The sequence below is a fragment of the Canis aureus genome, chromosome 15, assembly GCF_053574225.1.
Source record: "Canis aureus isolate CA01 chromosome 15, VMU_Caureus_v.1.0, whole genome shotgun sequence".
NCBI lineage: Eukaryota > Metazoa > Chordata > Mammalia > Carnivora > Canidae > Canis > Canis aureus.
The window spans coordinates 51,184,534-51,209,544 of record NC_135625.1 but is presented as its reverse complement, the minus strand read 5'-3'; the positions used below and the strand labels follow the sequence as shown (position 1 = coordinate 51,209,544).

General features: G+C 45.3%; 1 protein-coding gene across 1 annotated transcript in view; it reads right to left on the bottom strand.

Moving 5' to 3' along the window:
• PRKAG2 (protein kinase AMP-activated non-catalytic subunit gamma 2) overlaps positions 1 to 25,011 on the bottom strand; it is a 265,607-nt gene that overhangs the window by 24,820 nt on the left and 215,776 nt on the right. The window contains 3 exon segments of the mRNA XM_077849614.1: positions 1,621 to 1,679; positions 2,805 to 2,886; positions 15,619 to 15,725. Coding sequence (XP_077705740.1) covers positions 1,621 to 1,679; positions 2,805 to 2,886; positions 15,619 to 15,725 — 248 coding nt within the window.

Below are 25,011 nucleotides of genomic sequence, written 5' to 3'. Positions count from 1 at the left end.
GCCATTTAAATGCAACAATGTGGACATAGAGAGTATTATGCTAAGTGAAATAAGTCAAACAGAGAAAGACAAATATTATGTAATTTCACTTACATGTAGAATCTAAAGAACAAGTGAATAACAGAAATATAGATGCAAAGAACAACTGGTGGTCGCCAGAGGGGTGAAGGACAAGAGAAACAGGTGAAGAGGACGAAGAGGTATAGACTTCCAGTTATAACGTAAATAAATCATGGGAATATAGCCAATAAAATTGTAATAACTTTGTATGGTGACAGATGGTAACCAGACCTATCGTGCCAATCAGCTTGTGACATATAAAAATATTGACTCACTTTTGTACACCTGAAACTAATATAATATTGTATGTCAACTATAACTTAATGAAAAAAAGAAAAACTTGGGGCTGTATCTTTAGCCAACTACTTTTATAGAAATTTTGATTTAATTAACTACTGCTGAGATTTTTATTTTATTTTTTTAAGATTTGTTTTAGAGAGAGACCATGTGTGCAGAGGGAAAGAGTCTCAAGCAGACTCCCTACTGAGCTTGATCCCATGACCCTGAGATCAGGACCTGAGCCAGAACCAAGAGTCAAATGCTCAATGGACTGAGCCACCCAGGTGCCCCTTGCTGAGATTTTTAGTAAGGGTTTAGTTGCGTTTTATCAAAATATATCCAGTTAATAATCATACTTGTGTTGATTTTGCTAGTTCAAAAGCAGACATATGACTATCATAAGAAAACCAATACTCCCCTGCATTTGGTAGTGTTTAAGAAATCAGATATCTCGTATGAAATAAATATGGGATACTTACAAGATCTTTGGTAAAATTTAATTCTAAGAGTTCTGTTTTATTTTATTTTATGGAGAAATTTAATAATTGGGCAGTATTAACCATTACACGTAAAAAAGAATATTAAAAGGTAAATGTCTTTTACCTTTCAGATACCCAAAATATACAATTCTGTCCTTGCCCATCCTTGCCAAAAAGGCAGAAACATAACACCCTCCCACCTCTAAACAAAAGCAATCAACTCCCCAAACCAATCAAAACCAAAACTCAAACAAGCTGTAAAATCACAAAAATCACAGCATTAGATAAAAGGCCATATATGGTTCTCAAACTAAGCTCTTATGAAATAGCTGGACCAGAGTTCTCCCACTAAAGTCAGCCAGCAGCAATCTTTGTAACTGGCAGAAAAATATCAAAACTGAATTTCTCCAATTTTAACTTTTACTTCTTTAACCATACATAGAGTCCATATAGTTCTTGTTTAAAAAAAAAAATCTAGGGGGGGTCAGTGCATGAAGCTGCATGCAAATCGACAGGCCTGGGGTCATAAACTTGGTGGTACTTTCATCTCGAGAGAGGCCGTCAACAGCCACTGGGCCAGGGTGGTGTGAGGGGTTGCCTTCACCCATGGGTCCATGCAGTCACAATACTGCAACAAGCCCAGGCTGCTGCTAAAGATCATAAATTTAGTGACTGATTTACACCGAAGTGCCCTGCACATTATATATATTTGTAAAAATCAACTACCAGCACCACCACCCCTCTGCACATATACATAAATATATACAGTTCCAATGACTGTCATAGAGTTTCTGGCACTTACCATGGGTGATTTATAGTATCTATGTAGTATATTTATGAAATCTGTAATTGTTAGCATTCCTGGAACAAAGAATTATATGTTAAATATAAAACTGAAAAATTTCATATGATAAGCAAACCTGGAATAGTTTCCAGAAAACCTTCTAAAATATACTTTAAAAGTATATTACTTATATATTATTTAGGACTATTAGACTGTTAATTATCTACAACAAACTAAGATAAATTTCGCTGAAATTAAACCTGACACTAAGTACAAAGGAATCAACCATAGTATCTGGTAATTCAATGTTAGAAAGCTTACTAATAAGAAAAAAACAAAACAAAACAAAACAAAAAAAAACAAAAAGAAAGCTTACTAATATAAAACATCACAAAAGACTTGCAGCTACGTGTAAATAATTTAAAATGCTTTAAAATAAGGTAAGGGAATTCCAAAAGCTTTAGACACATGACACTTCTGGGGGCACTGGATTGTTTCCTGAAAAGCACTCTACAAACCTTGGTTCTTTATTTACTTAGCGCCTATTTATTAAGTGCCTACTACGTGCCAGACACCAGGACTACATAGATGAAGATAAGAAACTTGTCCTTGAGGAAACTGTCACCTAGAGTGGGAGGCAGACATAAACTGGTGATTTCAAAATAATGTGATGCACCCTGGGAGAGACAACATCACTGTCTGCTATGATCTGTGAGATGAGAAATGATGGAATTGAGGATATTTCTGATAGGAGAGCAATGATTTACCACAGGCATCCATCACATGTACATCACTTCATTTGCACCATCAGTAAGGTGTCTGCCAAAGAAGCGGGGATTGTCTTCAGGCACGGACACGTGAGCAAAAGAGGCCCAAAGTCAGGTGTCTGGGCACAGGGTCCCCTGCACACCCTGTTCCCTACGCTTGTGGGAACTGGCAAAGGCACGTAAGCTCCTTCAGGGAGCCAAGAGGGTACTGAATCAAAAGAAGCTGGAGAAATATGAAAAAGAAACTCAGTAGGAATATGTAAGTGTTTTGAATTTCCTGGTGACTCCCACCTTACCCAGGACGTAAAAGCCATAAAGTTCTTCAGCTTGGCAATATGTTTTCGAGGCTGGATTCCAAACCAGCACCAATTAGGATACCTTAGGCTTTCTTTCAGGTTCCCATTTCAGATTCCTCCCCAGGCCCACGATGCTTACCTACAAAACTTTGTTTCTTACTCTCCCACAGTGGCGCTGCTCGAACACCATTGGCTACTAAGGCAAAGAAGGCCTTTTTCACCTAAAGACAAACAGAAACAAAAACATAAAGTCCATTATGTCAGGGGGAAAATACCTTCAACTAAAATACCCAACCAGATCTTACCAATTATCTTCAATGTTTGGGCTTTTTAGTTTAAGAGGCTAAAGTAAACTGAATTTACTAACACTGGTAAAAATGCTTTTGTATTACATATATATATATATGATTTTATCTATTTCTTTGAGTGAGAGATCACGAACGGGGCGGGGTAGGGGCAGAGGGAGAAGCAGGCTCCTGTCTGGGCAGGGAGCCCAACGTGGGGCTGGACCCCAGGATCCTGGGATCATGACATGACCTGAGCCGAAGGCAGATACTTAACCAACTGAGACACCCAGGTGCCCGCTTTTGTATTATACATAAAGGCATATAAGGACTGGAAATTTTTTGAAACTGAAACAACACAATTAACTTCAAAGATTTTTATCTCTAGATTTTGTAGACATAGACTGGATATAATTAAAACCATATAAAAGAATTACACTTCAGTTTAATTTCTCCTATGTGTGGTTATTAGTTCATGTGAAAACGCTGAAGTTACACCAAGATGAGCTGAAATGATAATCTGTCTCTCCTATGTTCAATAACAAAACAAACAAGTGTCCTTTCTCACGTCCTGGAGGCTGAGAAGAGGTTGAGAGATGTAACATACGTGCACTTTTGTATTATGTGGAGACAAACATGCAGCGTGTGCCTGTCGTGGGTCGGGCTCTGTTCAGGCTATGTGCATGTGTGGGGTCTCTGTGACCCACCGCGACAAACCCCCGCTCTGGGTGCCAGGTGTATGTGTGTGGGGGGTGTGGTTGTTAAAAACCAGCAGCTCAGTGCTCAAGATAACTCTTTAAATACCCAGAGCAAACAGACACAGGAAGAATGTTGACCTTTATTAATAACTGAAGAAATGAAGACTAAAGCAAGGTCAAAGTATCATTTAGAGCTACTAAATAGGCCAATATTGTTCAGTTACAGCATCTAATGCAGGTAAAGCCACTGGTGGCATTGGACATCATTAGGATATTTTCTGAGCCACAGCTTGTATCAAGAATCACAAATCATGTAGTCATCCTAAATTTTAGGAGTAGGAATCAAAGATGTTCAATGTGGCACTATCTCTAAGATTGAAATTAGAAATTGGAAAAATATATGCCAACAAAAAATATATTAAATACTGGATTACCAATGGGAAAAAAGTATCCAATTGTAAAACCATATTAAAGTAAAAGAAAGAGGGTTTATGGCAGTAAGAAACACAGACTATAAAACTATACATTATAATTATATAAAATGTCTTTAAATGAAAAAAGTCAAAGAGAAGCAAAAAATTAAACTATATTAAGGAGCTGGGACAGTGACAGTGTTTCTTTGACAAAATTTCAGTGTGGTATAGTTTTCTTTTTAACAAGAAAGAAAAAGGTTCTTCTCTCTCCCCCTGTATTCCAAACCCCTGCTAACTTAAGAACAAAGAAATGAGAGAATTACAGGAACCCAGAGCTTCTCATCAAACTAAGATTAATAATTCAGCAACTGTTTATGCCTTTATTATGACACATCTGGGCTTTGTGTGGCAGGAGTTACATAGATCCTTGGTTGACCCATGTGAATCCAGGGACAATGGGCAGGTGAGGAAATCTCTTTAATTATTGTCTATATTCGGCTCAGCCCAGGCCAGCACCGTGTCTTGATGAGGTACAAGACCATCGGGGATTCCATCTGTCAGCTGAATGAACAGCACAGGACTGGGAAAAGATGTAGGGCCAGTCGGGTGACACAGCAGAGAAACAGCAACTCAGTGGCATCCGTAAACTCAAGTATTTTTTGAACCACCTCTCAGATCAAGAATCACAAAAACATTTATGTTGCTTATGTAACTAAGTGGCACCCAGGGATGGTGGGCCCATTTGGAAGGTCTGCTATTTCGACCTGAATGACACTCCGGGAAGCCTTGATTGTAATCCTAGAAGATATCATAAAAAGAATATGGGGGAGAAGTCACAGATAAATATATTTTATTTTAATTAACTTATGATTTTATTTATTCATGAGAGAGGCAGAGACACAGATCCTCCATGGCACCCTAAGTGACCACAGCTGCCAAAAACCCATCCCAGAAGGTTGCAAGTCTGCCCAAGATGAAGTAACTAGAGAAGCTGGATAACACATACAGATCGCTGTTTGAGAGCCCAGCTTGCACCACAGGAGCAAGATTCGAGAAGCTACAATTCCCCAGAGAAGAGCGGCCTGTGACTCAAGCTCCACAGTCATTTTGGGATTTTTTTGAATCGTCTTCAAACGAGAATGTTAAGGCAAGGAGAATGTTAAGAATTTAAAGTGAAGGCCAATCTCATTTAACGTGAAAAGCTCCATCACCTCTGCAAGAGAAGGTAAAACCGACGAACAGGAAGGAAAACACTTGAAAGTAAAAAACCTCCCGCTTCTTTTCAATGGGTGAGGGCCAGACCAACTAGACGCTTCCGTGGGCTCAGGGCCTTGACCCTCTCTGAGCCTCCGCGATTTAAGTTACAAAACAGGACTAACAGATAATGTTTTCCTCACAAGTGACGACGCAGACCAACTGGGCTTGAACGTGAGGATATTCAGCACAGTGCCAACACCAAGAACCGAAAAGAACAAATGCTCTACTTTTGCACCCTAGAGCGATCCGGCCAGAAGCCGATGGAGAAAGACTCACGGTTTTCATTTCACCCCCGGACACCGTTGACCAGTCCATACGTGGTGGAGGGAGCCCCGGTGCTGTGCTCCAAAGACCCAAGACAACACTTCGAGGTGGGCGACACCCACCCAGGGTGCCCTGCGCAGAGCCGGCTGCCCTCAGCATCACCAAGCCTTCCGACACCTGGCTTTCTCACACCACGTGCGTGGAGCTGAAGTGCAATTTAAGACTCTCCTCAGAAAATTCTTCACAATTACAGAAGGCACAGGGTGTTACCAATTAACCAATAAACAGGATAAAAAGAAGGCTGGCACAATCGGGTTCCAATGTGCAGGACAGAGCTCTTCCCGTGGGGGCCGAGTACCTGTGAATACTTCAACTGGTATGCAATTTGCTCAAAGTGTTATCAGTTTTAAAATTTACTTTTTCATAGAATTTCCAAACAACTAAATGTGATAATTAGGAAAGTAAAAGACGGCAAATACAATTTTGATGTAGAAATGATTTTTTACAACAGTAAGCTCTAAGAGATTCTAACGCCTAACACCAAGTAGAACATTTGTGTTCCGAGAAAATGGGAATCGGGTTCCTCTCTGAGGCTTCACTGCTCTCTATATGGTTTTACCCCGATTTTCAGTAATTAAGTGGGGCTTTTAAAATTAATGCTGACGGACAGCTAAAGCTCTATAAAACTGTCCCAATTTGGCTTCTTATTGGATTTTTATGCCAGAGCTTGTCCAGTGGATTTCACACTACCCGAGGCATCTCTCTTGTCCCTGGGAGCTGCGTGAGGGTGTCCAGCTTCCAAGGTGAGGGGTCCAAGACCTCCACTCTGACATGGTAAACTGGTTGATTTTTTTTTTTTTTTTGTGCTTCGATGTCATGAAATTCCTTCTCCTTCAAGTGAACTTACCTTCAATTCTACCTGTTAAAACTCAGCTGACCTTTACCTTCTAACTCCATAAGCAAACCTCCCCATGTCACTGCGGTCAGAGTGGACCCTGCCTTCCCTCCTCTCACCACATCTCATTCGGCCTGTTACCTCAGCAGTTTCCCTTGTGTCTCCTTCGGCTTAAAAATGGCATAGTAAAAACATTTCTGACAACTCTTCCCCTTGAAAAGTCAGCCCCAAGCTACAGGGCATGGAAGCTGGAACTGGGATGAACGGGGAGGGCGGCAGGAGAGAAAGCAGATGCAGGGAGGTTAATGAGTGACAAAGCCTCATAGGGGTGGGGTGGTGGCAGGGGGCCCAGACCACTCCCTGGACCCTGAAGTCCCAGGGCCAGTAAAAAACAAGAGACTTGTTTCAGATCAGGAAAGAGCCACAGCCACCGTCTACCACCACCAAAGGACCATTTTCTGGAGAAACTGCTCTGTAACTGCAGCGTGACGGATACAGATGCCTGGGCGCCACCGATGAGAAAGATCAGTGAGGCCCACCAAGAAGCCCCCTGGTGCGTCCACATGCGGTCTTGGTGCGCACCCGTGATTACCAACAGGAAGCCAAGACTCAGCAGACCCCTGACAGGACCCTGAACGCGGGGGCTGCACAAGCTCTGGCTATAGTTCTATAACCCGGAGGGATAAGAAAACAAAACAAAACTTCCCCAAAGCAGAGCCAAAAGGCAGAGAGGGCAGCCCAGTGGCTCAGCGGTTTAGCGCCGCCTTCAGCCCAGGGCCTGATCCTGGAGACCTGGGATAGAGTCACACGTGCCTGTGTCTCTGCCTTTCTCTCCCCCACCCACCCTGTCTCATGAATAAATAAAATCTTTAAAAACAAACATACAAGCTCCTACCAAAAAAAAAAAAAAAAAAAAAAAAAAAGGGCAAAAAGAGAGACAGGATACAAATATTAAAGGGTCAATTCAGGGAGCCCAAGACCCACTCCTGGAAGTCCCAGAGAGAGGAAACAGTATGAGGATGATTACTGGAGATGGGACTCAAGGAACAGACCCAACAGGCATGGGCACTGGGTTCCAAAGGCATATGGTGTGACCAGCAGGAGGAGTACAAAGGGCACAATGAGGCACATTAGTATGAGATTCTGGATTACCAGGTTTAAGAGAAAATCTCCAAATTTTATACATTTTATAAGAGGGAAAACTCTTATAAAGCTGGAGAATAGGGCAGCCCAGGTGGCTCAGCGGTTTAGCGCTGCCTTCAGCCCAAGGTGTGATCCTGGACCCCACGTCGGGTCCCTACATGGAGCTTGCTTCAACCTCTGCCTGTGTCTCTGCCCCTCTCTGTCTTTCATGAATAAATAAAATCTTTAAAAAAAAGCTGGAGAATAATTTTAAAAAATCACAACTGATTTCTCTTTAATACCTGCATCTAGAAGCAATGGAATGCCTTCAAAATTCTAAATAAAAATTATTATTTTTTAAAAGATTTTATTTATTCATGAGAGACACAGAGAGAAGAGAGAGAGAGAGAGGCAGGCAGGGACACAGGCAGAGGGAGAAGCAGGCTCCAAGCAGGGAGCCCGACGTGGGACTCAATCTGGGGTCTCCAGGATCAGGCCCTGGGCTGAAGGCAGTGCTAAACTGCTGAACCACCTGGGCTGCCCTAAAAATTATTTCGTTATGGAATTCTATACACAGCACTCTACACAGTGAGTATGAGACATTGAGACACTTAAAATTGCACACAATTACCTGCCATGCATCTGTCCCTGGGACATATGAGGGCTTCATTCATATGCTGGAGCCCTCATTCCCAATAGTGATGGCATCTGGAGGTGGGGCCTTCTGGAAGCGATTCAGTTTAGGTGAGGTCATGACGGTGGGGACCCCACGATGGGATTAGTGGCAGAGCTCTGGGCTGTGAGGACAGTGAGAAGACAGCCATCTGCAAGCCAGGAAGGGAGTCCTCCCTGGGGACCCCAACCGACCACCGCTCCATGCAGGGCTCACAGCCTCCCCACTTGTGTGAAGTAAATCCCTGCTGCTTACACCCCCCAGGCTGTGCTGGTGTGTCACGGTAGCCCAAGGGAAAGTCTACGGGAAAATCTGTTCCCCCGCAAAAGAGGGAACAAATCAAGGAAGCAGAAAGTACGTGTTCAAAAGACAGGGGCTGCAATGAAGAAGTGGGATGTAGTATCCCCGGCCTCGGGAGACAGCGATGAGCAGGCTGGGGAGCAGAAAGACCACGGACCCAAAGGAGTGGCTCCAAATGGACCTGAAAACGTGTCCGACAGGTCTGACCTCCCAGAAAATTCCATCAAGAAGTTTAAAGGCGTGGAAAGGCATAGATGGTCAAAATAAAAAAAGAGTTCTAAACTCCAGGAGTAATACTGAATTGCGCACAAAGGGAAACATAAACATAACTAGTCTCCGCTAGGCTTGGCAGTGACTAAAACTGACAACTGTCAAAATAACGACAGCAGGCCAGGAAAGACTTCACGGCCACCAGAGCCTGGCAACACCAGAGAGGAGGGCACAAAGGAGGCGACACAAGGAGCAGAAATAGCTGGTTGCCAACCCGGAAGGAAAACGTGCCTGGGGTCCACACCCCGAGGTCATATAGCAGTCCAGTCTTCCAGTCCAGATTCCATAGCCGAACTGGCTGTTTCTGGGCCATGTGGCAGGAGTGTGAGGAATGGTGACAGAGGCTGCCGTGCTTTACTGTAAGCTTTCTTGTACTACCCTGACCCTTGAAGTCACCCAGATCTCCTTTGAAAACCCACGCACGGGTCCCCAGCGTGCTGCACGCTGCCTGTGGGGTCAGCAGGTGCCCTCCCAGGTCAGCGTGGGCTTGCTGAGAGCAGGGTTGCAGCCTGTTCGTCCTCACAGTGCTTTGCCTGCCGCCCCACCCCCGCTTTATTCTTTTCTGGAACACTGATATGCTGTCATGTCCTTCGTTCTGCATCCCAGCTACTTATTCATTGGTCCTGAGAATAATTTAGCTTGTTGAGGAATCTTTCTGGATTTTATCCTCAGTCATCCCACCTGTGAATGAGGTGATGCCATCAGCAGTCAGTATTGAAGTCACTGTCCCAAATGCTGATGAGCAGAGTTAATCCTATGTTGCTTGCCTTGGGTTCCCCAGAAAGCAGAGCCTGGCTCCCACGTCCTTTATCTGGGAATGTTGGGAACGTGACCCCAGGAGCAGGTGTGGGGGACAGGCGGGAAACAGGCCAGCAGGTGAGCCAGCAGGCTGGTGGGTGGCTGACAGGCCACAGGTATGATGAGACGACTCGATTCCCCTGGGGATCTTCTGCAGACAGTCCACCCTGTGGATGCAAGGTGGAGGTGTGTACCTGCTGGCTTCTATCCTCCGTTGGCTAAGGAGGCTGGAGGGGTGCTGGCCAGCAGGGCTGAGGCACCGCCCCCCACAGGACCCGTGTGAGGCGAGGGGTAGCCAGAGTCACAAAAGGATTTTAAAATGGTGCACAAGAGGCATCCAAGGCAATTGGAAACCCTGCTCCAGGCAGGGAGATCTAATCAACATTCTTCTGAGGTCCATGATGAGCCATTAATTCACTCCCTGAGCTGACAGCCGGCAGTTCTGCATCTCATCCATCAGGACACCATGCTGGGCTCTGTCAGCTGTCTAGCTGACACCCAGATGTGCCTGTCCTGCTTTTCCCTCACCTATGGAACTGTCCAAAAAGGAAATCGGGCTTGACCTCTGTGACCTTTCTTGTCGATTCAGGACAGGTTCCTGGAGATGACTGGAGGTGACTAGAGATGACTACTTCTGTTACTTCTACTAATAATTCATTCACACGTCTTACCTGGGACTGGCACCACATTCCCCACCCACAGGCTCCCCACCCCAATCTTTTCTTTCATCTCTAGCCTGGGGCACAGAACACTTTTCACAATTCCTCTGATATCACTAACAGCTTGGCAATCTGCTTTCTATGTCCTTTTATTACACCAGAATGTGATTCATCTGGGTCAGAAAGCAAACTGGTTTAGTGCAGACAGGCACCCTCCTGTAATCTCTACACCCATCTCAGGCTTCAATTTCCTCTAATCACCATTTACTGTACTTTTTCCATTTTCAAGATCACTTTCCTTGATAGGGAAAAAAAGCACAAAAAGAGCCAAAGAGTTTTACTTTCCCTCTATCAGCGGCACCTGCAGCATGAAGCCTGAGCAACAGGCCTGGTCTCCTCATTCTTTCTTGCTTTTATTTATTTTTATTTAGTTACTTTTTGAAGAGGTGGGGAGGGGCCCAGGGAGAGGGAGAATCTTGGCAGGCTTCACGCACCACAGAGCCCAGAGTGGGACTTGACCTCATGACTCTGAGATCATGACCTGAGACAAAATCAAGAGTAGGTCGCTTAACTGACAGAGTCACCCAGGCACCCCACCCCTCTTCTTGCTTTTAAAATAAGCAACCTTCATTTACTCTTTCATTTTTTTAAAAAAAAATTACATTGATTGAAATAGTCTGAGCAACAAACTAGTGATGGGTCATAACTGAATGGAATACATACATTCACAAATGTATACTGACATAAATGATTGAATAAATAAACTGGAGAGAAGGCACAATGTCTTTGCAGAGGCAACTAACTTAGGTAGCCACTGTGCCCTCAAGGAGGTGGAGCACAGCCCTGCACCCAGTGACTTCCTTCTATGAGAGCAGCACGGAAGTGGAGAAACCTGACGAAGACACCTCAGCCAGGTGACCCACGTTAAGGTCAACAGTGATGAGACGCTCGAATAGTACACACCCTTGATGTGACAGGATGAAATGGCACCTTATCTCTGTGGTCTTCCTTCTAAAACCCATAATCCCAGTCTGATGGTGAGAAAAACATCAGGTAAATCCCAACAGCGGGGTATCCTACAGAGTACCTGTTCAATGCTCCTCAGAACCGTTAAGGCCACAGAAATAAGGAAAGTTTGAAAAACTGCCACAGGCAAGAAGAGCCTAAGGAGACGTGATGACCGAATGTCACAGAATAACCTAGGTGGGATCCTCGGGTAGAAAAATCAGGTAAAAAGTCAGGAAATCTCAATGAACTATAGGCTTTAGGTGATAATTATGTGTCAATATTGGTTTGGGAATTGTGACCAGTGTTTGCCACACTGATGACAGATGGCGGGAATGGGGGAACCCGGGCGTGGGGTGCCTGGGAGATCCACACTCACTTCACAACTTTTCTAGAAATCTACAACTACTCTAGAATAAACATTCTAGTAAAAATAGTTCGTAGAGTATTGCTAAAAAAGTCATCTTGCCATTGTGAGGGAAGGCCTGCGTAATTCTTAATGCTACCCCCTCAATCTTGGGAAGTTTTGTTTATTTTTGAGCCTCTCCTCACTCCTGAAGTGTCACTGTTTAGAATCTGAAAGCACCAAAATCCTAGCTTTCTCTCAACTATCAGGCTTTTCTGGAAGGGCTGGGACACGCCCTCCCCCTCTCTACTCCCTTAGGAGGCTGCTGTCTCTCGGCTCGACCTTTCCTGTCTGGCCTGTGACCGAATCTCTGGACCAACCGTGCATTACTGTAAGCTCGATCGCATGGTGACCAACTGCGGTGACTGTCCCAGATGTGGCATCTTGGGGGCCATGCCACTACTATCTGGATACATACTTTCTCTCCATGGCAACTTACGAAGATCCACAGAAGCAGTCTGTTTGGACCTGGCACAGGACACTCACCATGTCCTGGAGGCTACGCTGCCTTCCTGCTCTCGGCTTTCGAGCATCTGCAGAGATGCTCATTTTGACATTCCACATGCCACATGGGCACGCTACGTTGAGGACACTGTGCTGACTGGATCTAATGGGCATGAAGTAGTGATACTTCAGATGATGCCTCAGTGAGATATAAGAAAATCAGAGGGGGAGTTTCCAGGGTCAGGGAGGCTGGAAGCATTAGCAACAGCGCATTCAAGTTGTTGCTCTGCACACACCCTGCCAGCCAGCCATCACTAGGTAGGTCTTTCGGAAGCAACATGTACCACAAAGTGGCTACTCTGACACATTCACTGAATGGTCCATATAAGCAGAGTGACCAGAGCGAGGGAAGGCTCCTTGTCCACATGGGCCTATCACCTCAAAGTCAACACCAACACCAGGGATCCTCTATGAAGGCCCATGGCACATGTCCAGGGTTAAGAACAACAGCAGCAAAAACCCACACCTTCTTTTGCAGATACCTTCCTTCTGAGAAACAACTGCTGGCTGGCTATAGGGCCCTGGTAGAGCTGGAACCAACTGCAAAATGCTGAGTGACTCTGCAGCCTGAGTGCTCACTGTGCCTGGGTGTCACCTGCCTGTCGGGCAAACTGCCGGGTGTGCGTGGCAGCCAGGGCTCAGCTAGTGGAAAAGGTGGCTCAGGGACTGGGCTTGCACAGGGGCCTGTGAGCCCCCTCTTGTTCCTCCCATGCCTATAGGGGTGCTCCTTCAGATGGCTGCTGCTGGGGAAAGAACTGGCTGGCTTCACAGATGCTGCTCAGGGCAGGCTGGCCCCAGGTGGGGACATAGCTGTGGTACCCACTGAAAACAGGCAGCTACAGGACCCCAGGTGGGCAGAACTGCAGGTGGTACAATTGGTTTCCGCTGTCAGGACAGGGGGACAGCCAGAACACAGATGGAGGCTGGTGCCTGGTTAATCTGAGTAGGAAATGGGAATTTTGGGCAGCCCGGGTGGCTCAGCGGTTTAACGCTGCCTTCAGCCCAGGGCGTGATCCTGAAGACCCGGGATCAAGTCCCACATCGGGCCCCCTGCATCGGGCTCCCTGCATGCCTGCTTCTCCCTCTGCCCGTGTCTCTGTCTCTGCGTCTCTTATGAATAAATAAAATCTTAAAAAAAAAAAAAAAAAGAAAGGGGAATTTTGCCGAACCCAAACACAGGAGGCTGAGCCCGCCTCTCAAAGACAGAAGCTGGAGGCTGAAGCTACGTCCAAGGCTGTTCTTTCCCCTCATCTTTCATTCGCCTCTTCTCCTACGTCTTTCATTCGTCTCTTCTCCTACGTCTCTTCTAGTCCTCTTGGTTTCTGTGTGTCTAGAAGTCAGGGCTCTGACACTTTGTACCCTCAGGATAACATGGTCACAATACTTGTATGATTCTGCAACTTGCTTTTTTATTTAAAAACATACTCTTGACAAATATTTCTTCTGTTCTTCTTAGTGGCTGCAAGAAGTCGTATTCCATGACATGCCTATAACTGGGATTTATTTCACCAATCTCGAGATACGTAGGCTGTTTCTGGTTCTCTGGAGCCCCATGCTGTGTTCTCTGCTTGCTTTCTTCACTCTCGAGATGCATCAATGACTACTGCAGTCTATGTCTAGAAAATACACCTTTCAAATGCATGTTTAACTTTGCTCTACCCACAATAACCCTTGCCCCCTATTTCCCTGGTAACAAAGTTTAGTTCCTTCAAAGCCAACAATCTCACAGGATTCAGGACTTCCAGGGGATGATGCAAGCACAGCTTAATTAAGGCAGTGATATTACTGGATCAGCGACCTCCGACAACCCACAAAACATCACATTTTTCATGTATCATGCACTTCGGGTAAATTTTAAATTCGGAAGGAAGTCAATTCCATGGCAAGGGAAAAGCTGAGTAGGAGTGAAAGCAGACATGGGTCTTGCCAGCCATCACTTTTCTATTGGTGGGAAACCTAGCGTCAGGAGATCTGGTTCTTAAGAAAGTGATAACCCTTTGGGGGAATGGGAGTGAAGGTGAGATGGGTTGATCTAGTAGTTCTTTACTTTGGGAATTGAGAATTTCTAGCTATTTTACTGCTGAAATCTATGGTTACAGTTGTGAAGACCGTATTTCTTGAAGTTACTATCTGTCAAGTTCCCTATGTATTACTGTAGTGGATGCTTTCTTGTTGTGTCAAAGAATCAGAGAATCTGAGGGGTTTAGAAGAAACCTTGAAGGTTACCTGGTCTGAAGTAAATTTAGCTAAGTCATAGGGTGTAAGGTCAATTTACAGAAATCAGCTGTATTTCTGTATGATGACAAAAAAACAAAACAAAAAACCCCACCACAGCTGGAAAATAAAATTAAACAAGAACAAAGCTGTTTTCACGTTCCCGAGAGTCCTGTGTAGCACACACCAAGTGCAGGCAAAGTGGCTTGGGGAGCCCAGATGTCCTGAGTGGCCATAGGAGCAGCTGCAGGAGGGACAGCAGACCAGGCTGGGGGACAGGTGAGGACAGGCCCCGGAGCATGGGGCAGAGCCAGCTGAGTCTGGGCATGTATCTCCCAGGATGAACTGAGAGGCTGGGGTGAGCTCAGAACGGCACCTGCCCCCACCCCAGTTCTGCCAAGAAGCCAGCTGAGGCCATAGTCTGTGGGCCTTCACCTGAGTTCTACCCTGGCAGGGCCTTTCTGAGTCCTCCCTGGCCCTGCAGGGGGTCTCCCAGGGGCACACCCTAAAAAAGCACCCACTGTCCAAGAACTCCTGGCTCAGCGGCTGCTTTTGGGAGCAAAAGTGAAGCTACTCCTTTGTACAGATTTATGTACAGAGACACTAGATACCTGTGTGTATATACATGTTTATTACATCGGATGTAACGTGACTGTTATGGTGAATATATCATTCAGGACTTTCTATATATGATTGGTAGAGAATGAGCTGCAATAAGCACAAGTTTAATGCCAAAGTGATCAGGTTCAAATTTTTCTGCTAAAAGAGATCAATACAGTTCTTTCTCAGGTCATCATCTACCTTAGTCATTTTTTTCTTTTTAAACAATACGATCTCAAATTAATTTATTATATATTCTACTAAATAACTAAAAGATCAGGATATACTGAGGGAGACATACAGCTCAGGCTCTAACGTCCAAGACAGATCCCATTACTCACCAGCTCTGTGGGTTAAGTTACTAAATTCTAGAATTTGTGGGCTTAACTTTGTGATTTAAGTCCTTTGACTCCAGAACGAGTTTCCTTCTCTGGAGAAAGAGGACAGTGACAGCACATTCCTCCCACGGGTGGAGACAAAATGCAGACAAAAGCTCAGTGTGACACCTGACATATGCAAAGTGCTCAGCAAGCATCTGCTGGTGTCACCCGTACAGCATGCCAGCAGGTCGTGAAAACCGTGCACACTTACTTGTAAAGTAGTATCAAAGACCACAAGCTTTGAACTCGTGGGAACGATGTCATAACACTTGTGTGACCTCATGAAGCGCATGTAAACACCACTCTCTGAGTCTTCTGCTAAAAAGGAAAGAGAAAAAGGCATATATCAGCAACAACCAAGGACTTGCTATCAGCTGGAGAGGGCGTACGAGAAGCCGGCAGACTTAGTGGATGCTGGGACGGGCTTCGCGAGAGCGAGAAGGCAAGAGTGCTCACGCGGACTGATTCTATTCCACATGGCTCTGGAGGCCCTCGCCCGGACAGTAAGGAGACACACAGGTGTACAGATGGAAAAGGAGGTGGCAAAACTGTCTTTACTGGCAGACCATATGATTTTCTTACATAGAAAAGACCAAAGAATTGACAAAAAAGCTCCCAGATCTAAAAGAAATGAGGTGAGCCAGGTCACAGAATGCAGCATTACTAAAAACAAACACATAATTTATAAATAAAATATGTAATTTACATAAATGCTCAATGGAAAAATGGATCCACACAAGGAGACAAAGCACTGAAAACGGTAACCATGTGAATACACGGGTTATTTAAATCTCTGTAAATGTTAGTGGGCAGTTGGCAATGATCTAGGGTGGTCCAGCATACTGATAAGTGAACTGTGTGGCACCACCATCCATCTGATGGTATAGAAATCTATGCTTAATCTAGGCTTCGTCCTCGTCACATCATCTCCTTGGCCCTCACAGGTTTATCATGAGGTGCTGCAGGGTTTAACACAAATCTCTCTTTAATCCACCCACTTCCCTACCTCCAGGGCCACTGGCCTGGGTCCAATGATTGCCCCAACTTCCTAACTGGTCTTTCTGCTTCCAAGCTGTCCACACTGCATCCAGAATGCTTTTGCCAGATGCAAATCTGATCATGTAATGCCTCTGCTGGAAACAGTTGAACGGCTTTCGAAAAAGGCTCCTGGTGTGGCTTGGGGAGCCACACCCAGCCTGAAGGTGTGGCCACTCCAATGCCCTAACCTCACCTATCCAGTGCCCGCACCCCAGTGGCCTCCAGCTCCAAAGTCTTCACTTGGTCCCCTGCTGAATGCTATGTTCTCTTCTTCCAAGGGGCCTTCAACTACTGTCTCCTCCATCTTCAACACTTGGTCCATCTCTTCATGGTCCCATGAAATCCTCCCGTGGTAGACTGTAGCTCAAGGACGAGACTGAGAAGCTGTGGAACCAGAATCTAAGCCTGGTTGCCTCTTAATTCCAGAGCTACATTCTCGCCCACCACCCCCGCCTGCAGTGGCCTAACTCCTAAGTGGCTTCAAGGTGGAGCACAGAGTAGACTACCTCCAAGGGACTTCGACAGCTTCCCTTTGCCCACACTGATCTGTACACTTTGGGAAGATGGAGATTACCTGGGAAATATCTGGGGAAAAAAATTACTTTGTTGTATTTAGTAATCACCAAAGTAAGTATTAAATAGCATGACACTCACCAACTTTCCCAACTATGGCAAGGGGCTCGTTATTCTTTGTAGGTCCTGCTACAGTCAACTCTCTGTATGTGCCACCTGGCTTGCCAATTTCATGACAAACTATGTCTTTATTTTCAATCCTGGCCATTCTTCCAGGTTCTGGAATTCATAATCCTACTGTTCCAATCACCTCCTCGCCCGTTCCCTCCTCAAGTATCTCCCCTCCTGCTCGTGGAATAGTCAGGGTTGGTCTGGCATCCATGAACTTCATCTCTCCGCCTCCTGTTCCCACATCTAGGCAAACAGCTCCCTGCAAAGTTCCTACTGTATTTAATCTCGCTTTCTTGTATTTGTTCGTTCTGTTGTAACTTAAACATCCTTGCTTTCTTGTCCAATTTCAACCCAACCTCAAATGCCATATTATCCACAAAAAAAGTGAATATGAGTGCTCACTTTGGGCCAAGCATTTCATACCTTATACCTCCTTTAATTTACATAACAACGTGGAGGAGAATGCCTTAACTTCTTCACTTTATATGAGCAAACTGAGGTGAGGAGAAGCCGAGGAGCTGGCCTAAAGTCATATGCTCAGGAACTAAGGTGGGATTTAAATCTATATCCAGAACCCCAACACTTTCAAGAGACTGGGCAGCTTCATTTATGCACGCATATGCGTCTGCCAGAGGCCTGTGGAGTGCTAGCTCTATCAGGCACTGTCCCTGGGGGTGACACGGAAACGTGAACAAAACAGGCACGGTCTCTGCCCTCCAAGCACACACACTGGCAGAGAATGAGGGCACCTGGATATATGCCACGTGGCAGAAGCCCTGGACACGGGCAGACACAGGCAGACATGAGGTGGACACCCTGGACACGGGCAGACAACCAGCCCTGGGTCAGAAAGGCAAGGACATCTCATGACTTCCTCCTCTGAAGACTACTGACTCCACCCGTATTTCTCATCAGCTGTCATTTTATAGCTCATTCACGGCCATTTGTGTAGCTTTACTTCTTCTCCTTCTGGGCTGATCACTTCTCTGAAGGACCAAGATTTCACTCTCTGCTACATTAATTAACTCAGTAACTCTTTATTGCATCTGGTTTCACTGTGGGTTCTCCCAAAGCTGGTCAGTTTGGATTTGTATGATGCTTCTCTCATGATCTCAGTCATGGGGTCATGTGTTTTGGGAGGGAGGCCACAAGGTAAAGTGCCATCTCAACCCACCATATCAAGAGAATGTGCTGCCAGCATGACTTACCACCTGGGTCACCTGGCTCAGGCAGTGTCTGTCAGGTTTCTCTGCTGTGGAGAGACTTTCTCCTCCTTCCATGTGGCAGTTTTTGCAAAAACGTCACCATGTGTAGTCCATACTTAAAGGGTCAGGAATTATGCTCACCCTCGTTGAGGGCAGATCACCTACATAAATAATTTGAAATTCTTCTGCCTAGAATTATCTAAATGTATCAGTGTGGATTTATAATATTTATTTTAGACTTTGAGTTACAACCCAATACTATGTGAAGATGGGTCAGGAAGCCCAAGGGTGTCCCCTTGCAGTGGCTGACAGATCTGTGCATGGCTGGGGAGCACACTCCAAGTTCTGACAGCCTTCTGCCCTGGCTGTGACTTCCTGTAGGTACCCCCAGGACTTCCTTGCTCAGACACACGGCCTCCATCTCATCCAGGAGTCTGTGGAGAGCTGGGCCCTCTGGGGTCCCCTCTGGGAGAGTTTCCTCAATCAGCGATGCTGGGGTGAGGGGACCTCTCTCGGTCCTTGCCTGAACACACATCAGTCTTGAGTAATGTCTATCACCACCATCTTACATTAGCATGGTACTTCTGCTACAGCTCACGAACCAGGAAAACAGTAACAAGTTATTAACACAAGTCCATTTGTCATTCAGAATTCCTTAGTTTTTATCCAGGACGGCACATAACATTCAGCCTGGCTCCTCGGGCGCCTCTTGGCTGAGGCGGTTTCCTAGACGTTCCAATTGTCTTGATGGTCTTGAGGAATCCCAGGAGGCACTCGGGAAGGAGCCGGTTGATTGGAAAGTCTGACATGCTCCTCACAACTGGACTGGGGGTGTGGGGTTTGAGGAGGACCTACAACATTTTTTTTTAATGTAAGAAACTTGACCAAAGAAAGCAAAATGTTAAATCTGTAAAACAAATGATAATAAAATTTATTTTGGCCTGTGATAAGGAGAGAGATGATTACTGTAGTAAGAAGACAACGTCAATCACAAAAGTATTAGTATTTTAAGTTAGGAAAATAAAGTGAAATATTATCAACTGTCATGGCTTCCCTATACTGAGTATCGGCTTTCTGATTGTACGTGGCACCATCTGTATTATTTTCCCTATGATGAAATCTCAAATTACAACTGCAGAATGATATGCAATGAAATAGAAAATAATAACGTGGAGTTAAGCTAAAAACAAAAAAAAGAAAAAAAAAAAAAAAAAACCAAACCCCAAAACCATTCAACAATAACAGGTTGTTTGGAATGTGTTATTAAAATTCCTGAGAACACAAGAAGTTCAGACTCCCCTTATTCAAAGGGTAACTGGGGTTAAGATATTATCAGTGTTCCATTCTTGCTCCTGTTTTATGTCGCTGGACAGAAGCATAATTAGAGAGCATTACACAGGCAGTGAAATCTCACCACCCCTCCAACAACATGCGAACCCACTGCTGGTTGAGGCAACTGCTAACAAGCACTATTGGGAAGTAGAAAGTATATGTCCGAAGTGTCTCATTTGTGAACGTCAGCAAAAAGAATCCGAAAAATGCAGCATCTAAGTTTTAATGCGAACAATCCTATACCCTAGGTGAGGATGCGTGGAAGCCAGCATTTCCCTCAGAGAGGATCTGACCACACCCCACCTGCCCTCCTGGCCTCCTCTCCTACCCGTCCCCCGAGTCGTCCACTCTGAGATTGCATGGAGACTTCCTTTTCAGAGGAGTTTTTGAAGTTTGGAAAATTCAACTTTGGGAATGTGCTCCCTGGGTTTCCGCCTCTGCTCTGCTCCTGCTGTTCCCTCTTCTAAGAGAGCACTTTCCAGTCCCCCACCAGCTTCTGGAACCCCACCTGCCTTTTCTTAGCAGAAGAGTGGCTCCCCAAAATACATGCCCAGCTGGAAGGTCAGAAGGAGACTTTATTTGGAATAAGGGTCTTTACAGATGTAATCACAGTAAGGACCTTGGGATGAGATCAGGCTGGATTAGGCCGGGTCCTAAATCCAAAGACCTCTGATCTTATGACACAGAGAAGACGAGACCCAGAGAGAGGAGGAGGCCACGGGATGACATGACGAGGCAGAGGCTGAGTGACGCCGCCGCCACGGGCCCGGGGATGAGGCTCCAGAAGCTAAGAGAGAGAGGCAGAGCACACAGATGCCCCTCAGAGGAGGGGACTGCCACTGTCACCTGGAATCCAGTTCTGCTGTTCGAAGCTGCCACGTCTGTGGGACGTGGCGATGGTGGCCTCGGAAAACTGATGCAGCCTCCGAACTGAGTTCAAAGGCCCGGACAGTTTCCTGAGGAGTCTTAAAGTCAGAAGTAACTGCTCATTTTGGCATTGTCACTCGTGCTTCGGGAGTAATTCGGGTCTGGAGTCATCGTGTGCCTTGCACCAAAGTTACAGTCTGCTTTCCTTTTAGATGGCAGCCTCCTGAGGCACTGGCCAGGCTCCCAACCCCCAAACTCCTTGAAGGTGCTGGCAAGAGCTCACACCTGCTGAGTAGTGGCAGGTCAACGAAAGGCTTGTAAGGAAAATGCAGAGGGCCGAGTAGGAGTCCGGGATTCCTGTACTGTGTGTGTCTGTCCTTCCAGAGAAAAACCATAACACGGGATCCCTGGGTGGCGCAGCGGTTTAGCGCCTGCCTTTGGCACAGGGCGCGATCCTGGAGACCCTGGATAAAATCCCATATCGGGCTCCCGGTGCATGGAGCCTGCTTCTCCCTCTGCCTGTGTGTCTGCCTCTCTCTCTGTGTGACTATCATAAATTAAAAAAAAAAAAAAAAGAAAAACCATAACAGAGGCCCATGTTTAAAATACTGGTGAGTCTAGATTCAGTGATCAGTAAAGAAAGTTTATAGACCCTTGTAAGACTGAAGAATTGAAAATGGACATTTTTTTTGGTCATAGAAAGAATACATCTATGTAATGGCCCCATGTAATTTTTTTTTAAAGCACAACATCATTAATCTAAAGCTTTGAAAGTGTTTGCCAGCATATTTTATATTGAAACTATTTCCGAATTCTCTTGGACAAAAAAATATAACGGAGTTGAATACAACTGCAGAAGACATTAAAATGTTCACACTATTGTATATATTAAAACCTGAAAATACAGCAAAACAACTTGATGAATTCACATTTCAGAGATAATCTCTAAAGTCATAAATCATTTTTTATATAATCTATTTACACAGAATTTTAATTTAGAAGAATTTGTAAAAGAATGAATTCTATGACGGTGTGAATCTTTGGTATTTCTAGCCTTCACTGTATGAAAACCAAGGACAGACTGTCACTGATAATTAGTCTAAAAAATGGCAGGATGAGGTGGCAGGTGGAAGGTGCTGAAAGGCTGGCTGGGAGTGGCTCGCAGATGGCTCACTGGTGGGGACGGGAGAGAAAGGAGCAGGGGCTGGTTCCAGTGACCTCCTGATTCCCGAAGCATGTGTCACACCTGTAGCACCTGCTAGGGTTCATCCTGCCTGCGCTGGGCCAGTGTCCCTGCAAACTGCTTGACTGATTCCAAGTCGGGGGACGTAATTCAAGCCCATACGGGAGACTGACTGCTTCTGTTGCTCTGCTGTCATAACTCAGCTGTGGGCATCCTCCCTGGCAAACGAAAACCGCCAGCCAGTTCAGACTTTATTATTGTGGGAACTGGGGGCTTCTAGGACCGAGGGAAGGGTGGGACCCTCAAAGGGACCAGTGGCCTCTCCTCGGGGGCCGGCTTCTCATGCCACTTACTATCTAGCCACCACTGAGAAGAGGCTCTGCTCGGCAATGGCCAGCAACATACACCCGGCTCCACCCCACATGTTGCCTCCTTCATTTACCATGACTGAACACTGCTCTTAAGTCATCACAGGCCAGAGCAACAGACCCAACTCACGTCTCAAAGAGCGGAGTGTGCATTTTTTAAAATGAGATTGATTTTAGAGAGAAAGCGAGAGCACACAAGCAGGAGGGACAGAGGAGAGGGAGAGAATCTTAAGCAGACTCCACACTGAGCGCAGAGCCCCAGGTAGGGCTTGATCTTATGACCCCAAGATCACCACTTGAGCCAAAAACAAGAGTTGGATGTTTAACAGACTGTACCACGCAGGCGCCCCGGGATGAAGACATTTTAAAACAAAATCCACACATCACCTCAAACTTCACTTACAACCCCAGAAACCAAAATTTTGTCCCACTCCTTATTTCCAATCCTCATAATTTTAACTTAATACACAGACATTTCATTGAACGATCCATGAACGTCAATTTAGTTTTTTAAAGATATTTTTATTCTTTACATTTTGAAACACATTTTCTATATACTTATGGTGTCTTATTTTTTTTTTTACAAAACCACTTAAAACAGTTGAGCAAGAAATAACCAAAAACGGGAACATAGAACTTTACAAAGGAAAGCCCAAACTCACAGTTTTCCTAAAGTGCTTAGAAGCACGAATGTTAACAAAGTCAATGCTTAAATATAATTTTACAGGTATAAGGTTTACCCACTTATTGGTGTTTTCCAAGAACTAGGATCTTGTTTTTGTTAAGAGGCAGCCAGATAAATGAAGTGTGTTAGATTTTTTTCTCTCTATGCTTTTTACATTTGGTTTTGCGTGTTCTGGCACAGAATCCCCACCCACCAAAAGGGAAGCGCATTGGCTTTCCCAGGAAGGGCGATCAAAGACTCAGTAGCAAAGAAGTGTGGGTAGGTAAAGGCACACAGTCTTCTCAGCTCAAAACTGGCTGCAATAAATGCCTAAGGGCCGTCACAAAGCTGTGACCTTGCAATTACATGTGATTCCCATTCATTTTAAAACAGCTTCGCGTCGAATTCTGGGACCACACGATTGAAGCGTCCACCCTAGCCAATGTTCCCTTAGGATACAGGCCATTGAAGCAGGGTGAGGCTCAAGCCCCTGGGCCCCTGGTCCGCAGGGTGGGGCCTCCCTGGCAGGGACAGTGCCAGCAACCCCCTCACAGCTGCCCAGGGGCTTCTGCAAGTAGGTTTCCAGCAACTTAAAGACGTTTTTTTCTTCCTTTGGCTTAAAGATTTTGTTATAGAAATATACGTTGACCTTGATCGACTGCTATTTCGATATCTACAGAGATGACCAGGGCCCTCGTTCCTTTAACCTGCAGATGTTAATTCCTTGATGATTTCTTTTTTTTTTTAATTTTTTTAAATTTTTATTTATTTATGATAGTCACACAGAAAGAGAGAGAAGCAGAGACATAGGCAGAGGGAGAAGCAGGCTCCATGCACCGGGAGCCCGACGTGGGATTCGATCCCAGGTCTCCAGGATCACGCCCCGGGCCAAAGGCAGGCGTTAAACCGCTGCGCCACCCAGGGATCCCTCCTTGATGATTTCTTTTTTTCTTTTTTTTTTTTTTAATTTTTATTTATTTATGATAGTCACAGAGAGAGAGAGAGAGGCAGAGACACAGGCAGAGGGAGAAGCAGGCTCCATGCACCAGGAGCCCGATGTGGGATCCGATCCCGGGTCTCCAGGATCGCGCCCCGGGCCAAAGGCAGGCGCCAAACCGCTGCGCCACCCAGGGATCCCCCTCCTTGATGATTTCTTAATAAACTGCAGTCTTCTTGCATTCCCAGAACAGCATGTAGGTTGGTCACTGTGCAACCTGGGGCTCCTTCTGCTGATGTTGATGCAGGGGCTCTGCCCATATTTTCAACTTAATCATTTGTTTTCTAATTTGTGTGCCATCCTCTGGTTTGGATGTCAGGATCAAGCTAGCATTCCAGAATGAGCTGCGAACCCATCATCTTTTTCTAAAATTGTGTAAACAACCTACACACAAACTGTTCCTTGAAGGCTTTACAGAACACACCCATCGACAGGCTGAACACCGGGCCTCTTTTGCAGGGCAGAAGGAAACCGAGGACTTTTCATTACCTGTTTTTTTTTTTTTTTTAAACAGCTTGGTTATTATTCCATGCCCTTCACCTATTTAAAGTGTACAATTCAACTAATTTTAAATTTCTTTTATGGTTGAGTTTTAAATTTATTGATACAGTTTGGTATACTCAAGTTTCTTTTAATGCTATTTCCTAAATCTTTGCATTTTTTAATTTTTTATTTGTTTTATATTATTTCATTTTATTTTTTAAAAGATTTTATTTATTTATTCATGAGAGACACAGAGAGAGAGGCAGAGACACAGGCAAAGGGAGAAGCAGGCTCCATGCAGGGAGCCCGACGCAGGACTCGATCCTGGGTCTCCAGGATAAGGCCCTGGGCGGAAGGCGGTGCTTAACCGCTGAGCCACTCAAGCTGCCCAATCTTTGCATTTTTAATTAAGGACCCCTCTGATTTCAGAAGCTTTGCATTTTCACTCATCACTTGACCCACTTTTCTGGGTCTTTTCCAAGAACCACACTTTGAGTTTTGCTGAGCGGGACGACTTTTTGCATGCCATTTCATTGACGGCTGTCATTTCAGTAGGATTTTAGAAGGGAAAAGAGATAAATGAATATATTTAGCAAATCATCTTGAGTCACAAGTGTGGCGGCCCAGTTCAGTCAATCTCATCAGGTGAGCTGCAGCCTCACCAGAGCCCCCGCAGCGTGCTGCAGTCTGAGATTCGGACACAATGCTGTTCTAACCCACAGTGACCCATTACCAGTTGGCCAGTGCTGAGATATTTGTCCATGAAAACATAAACATCTCTGG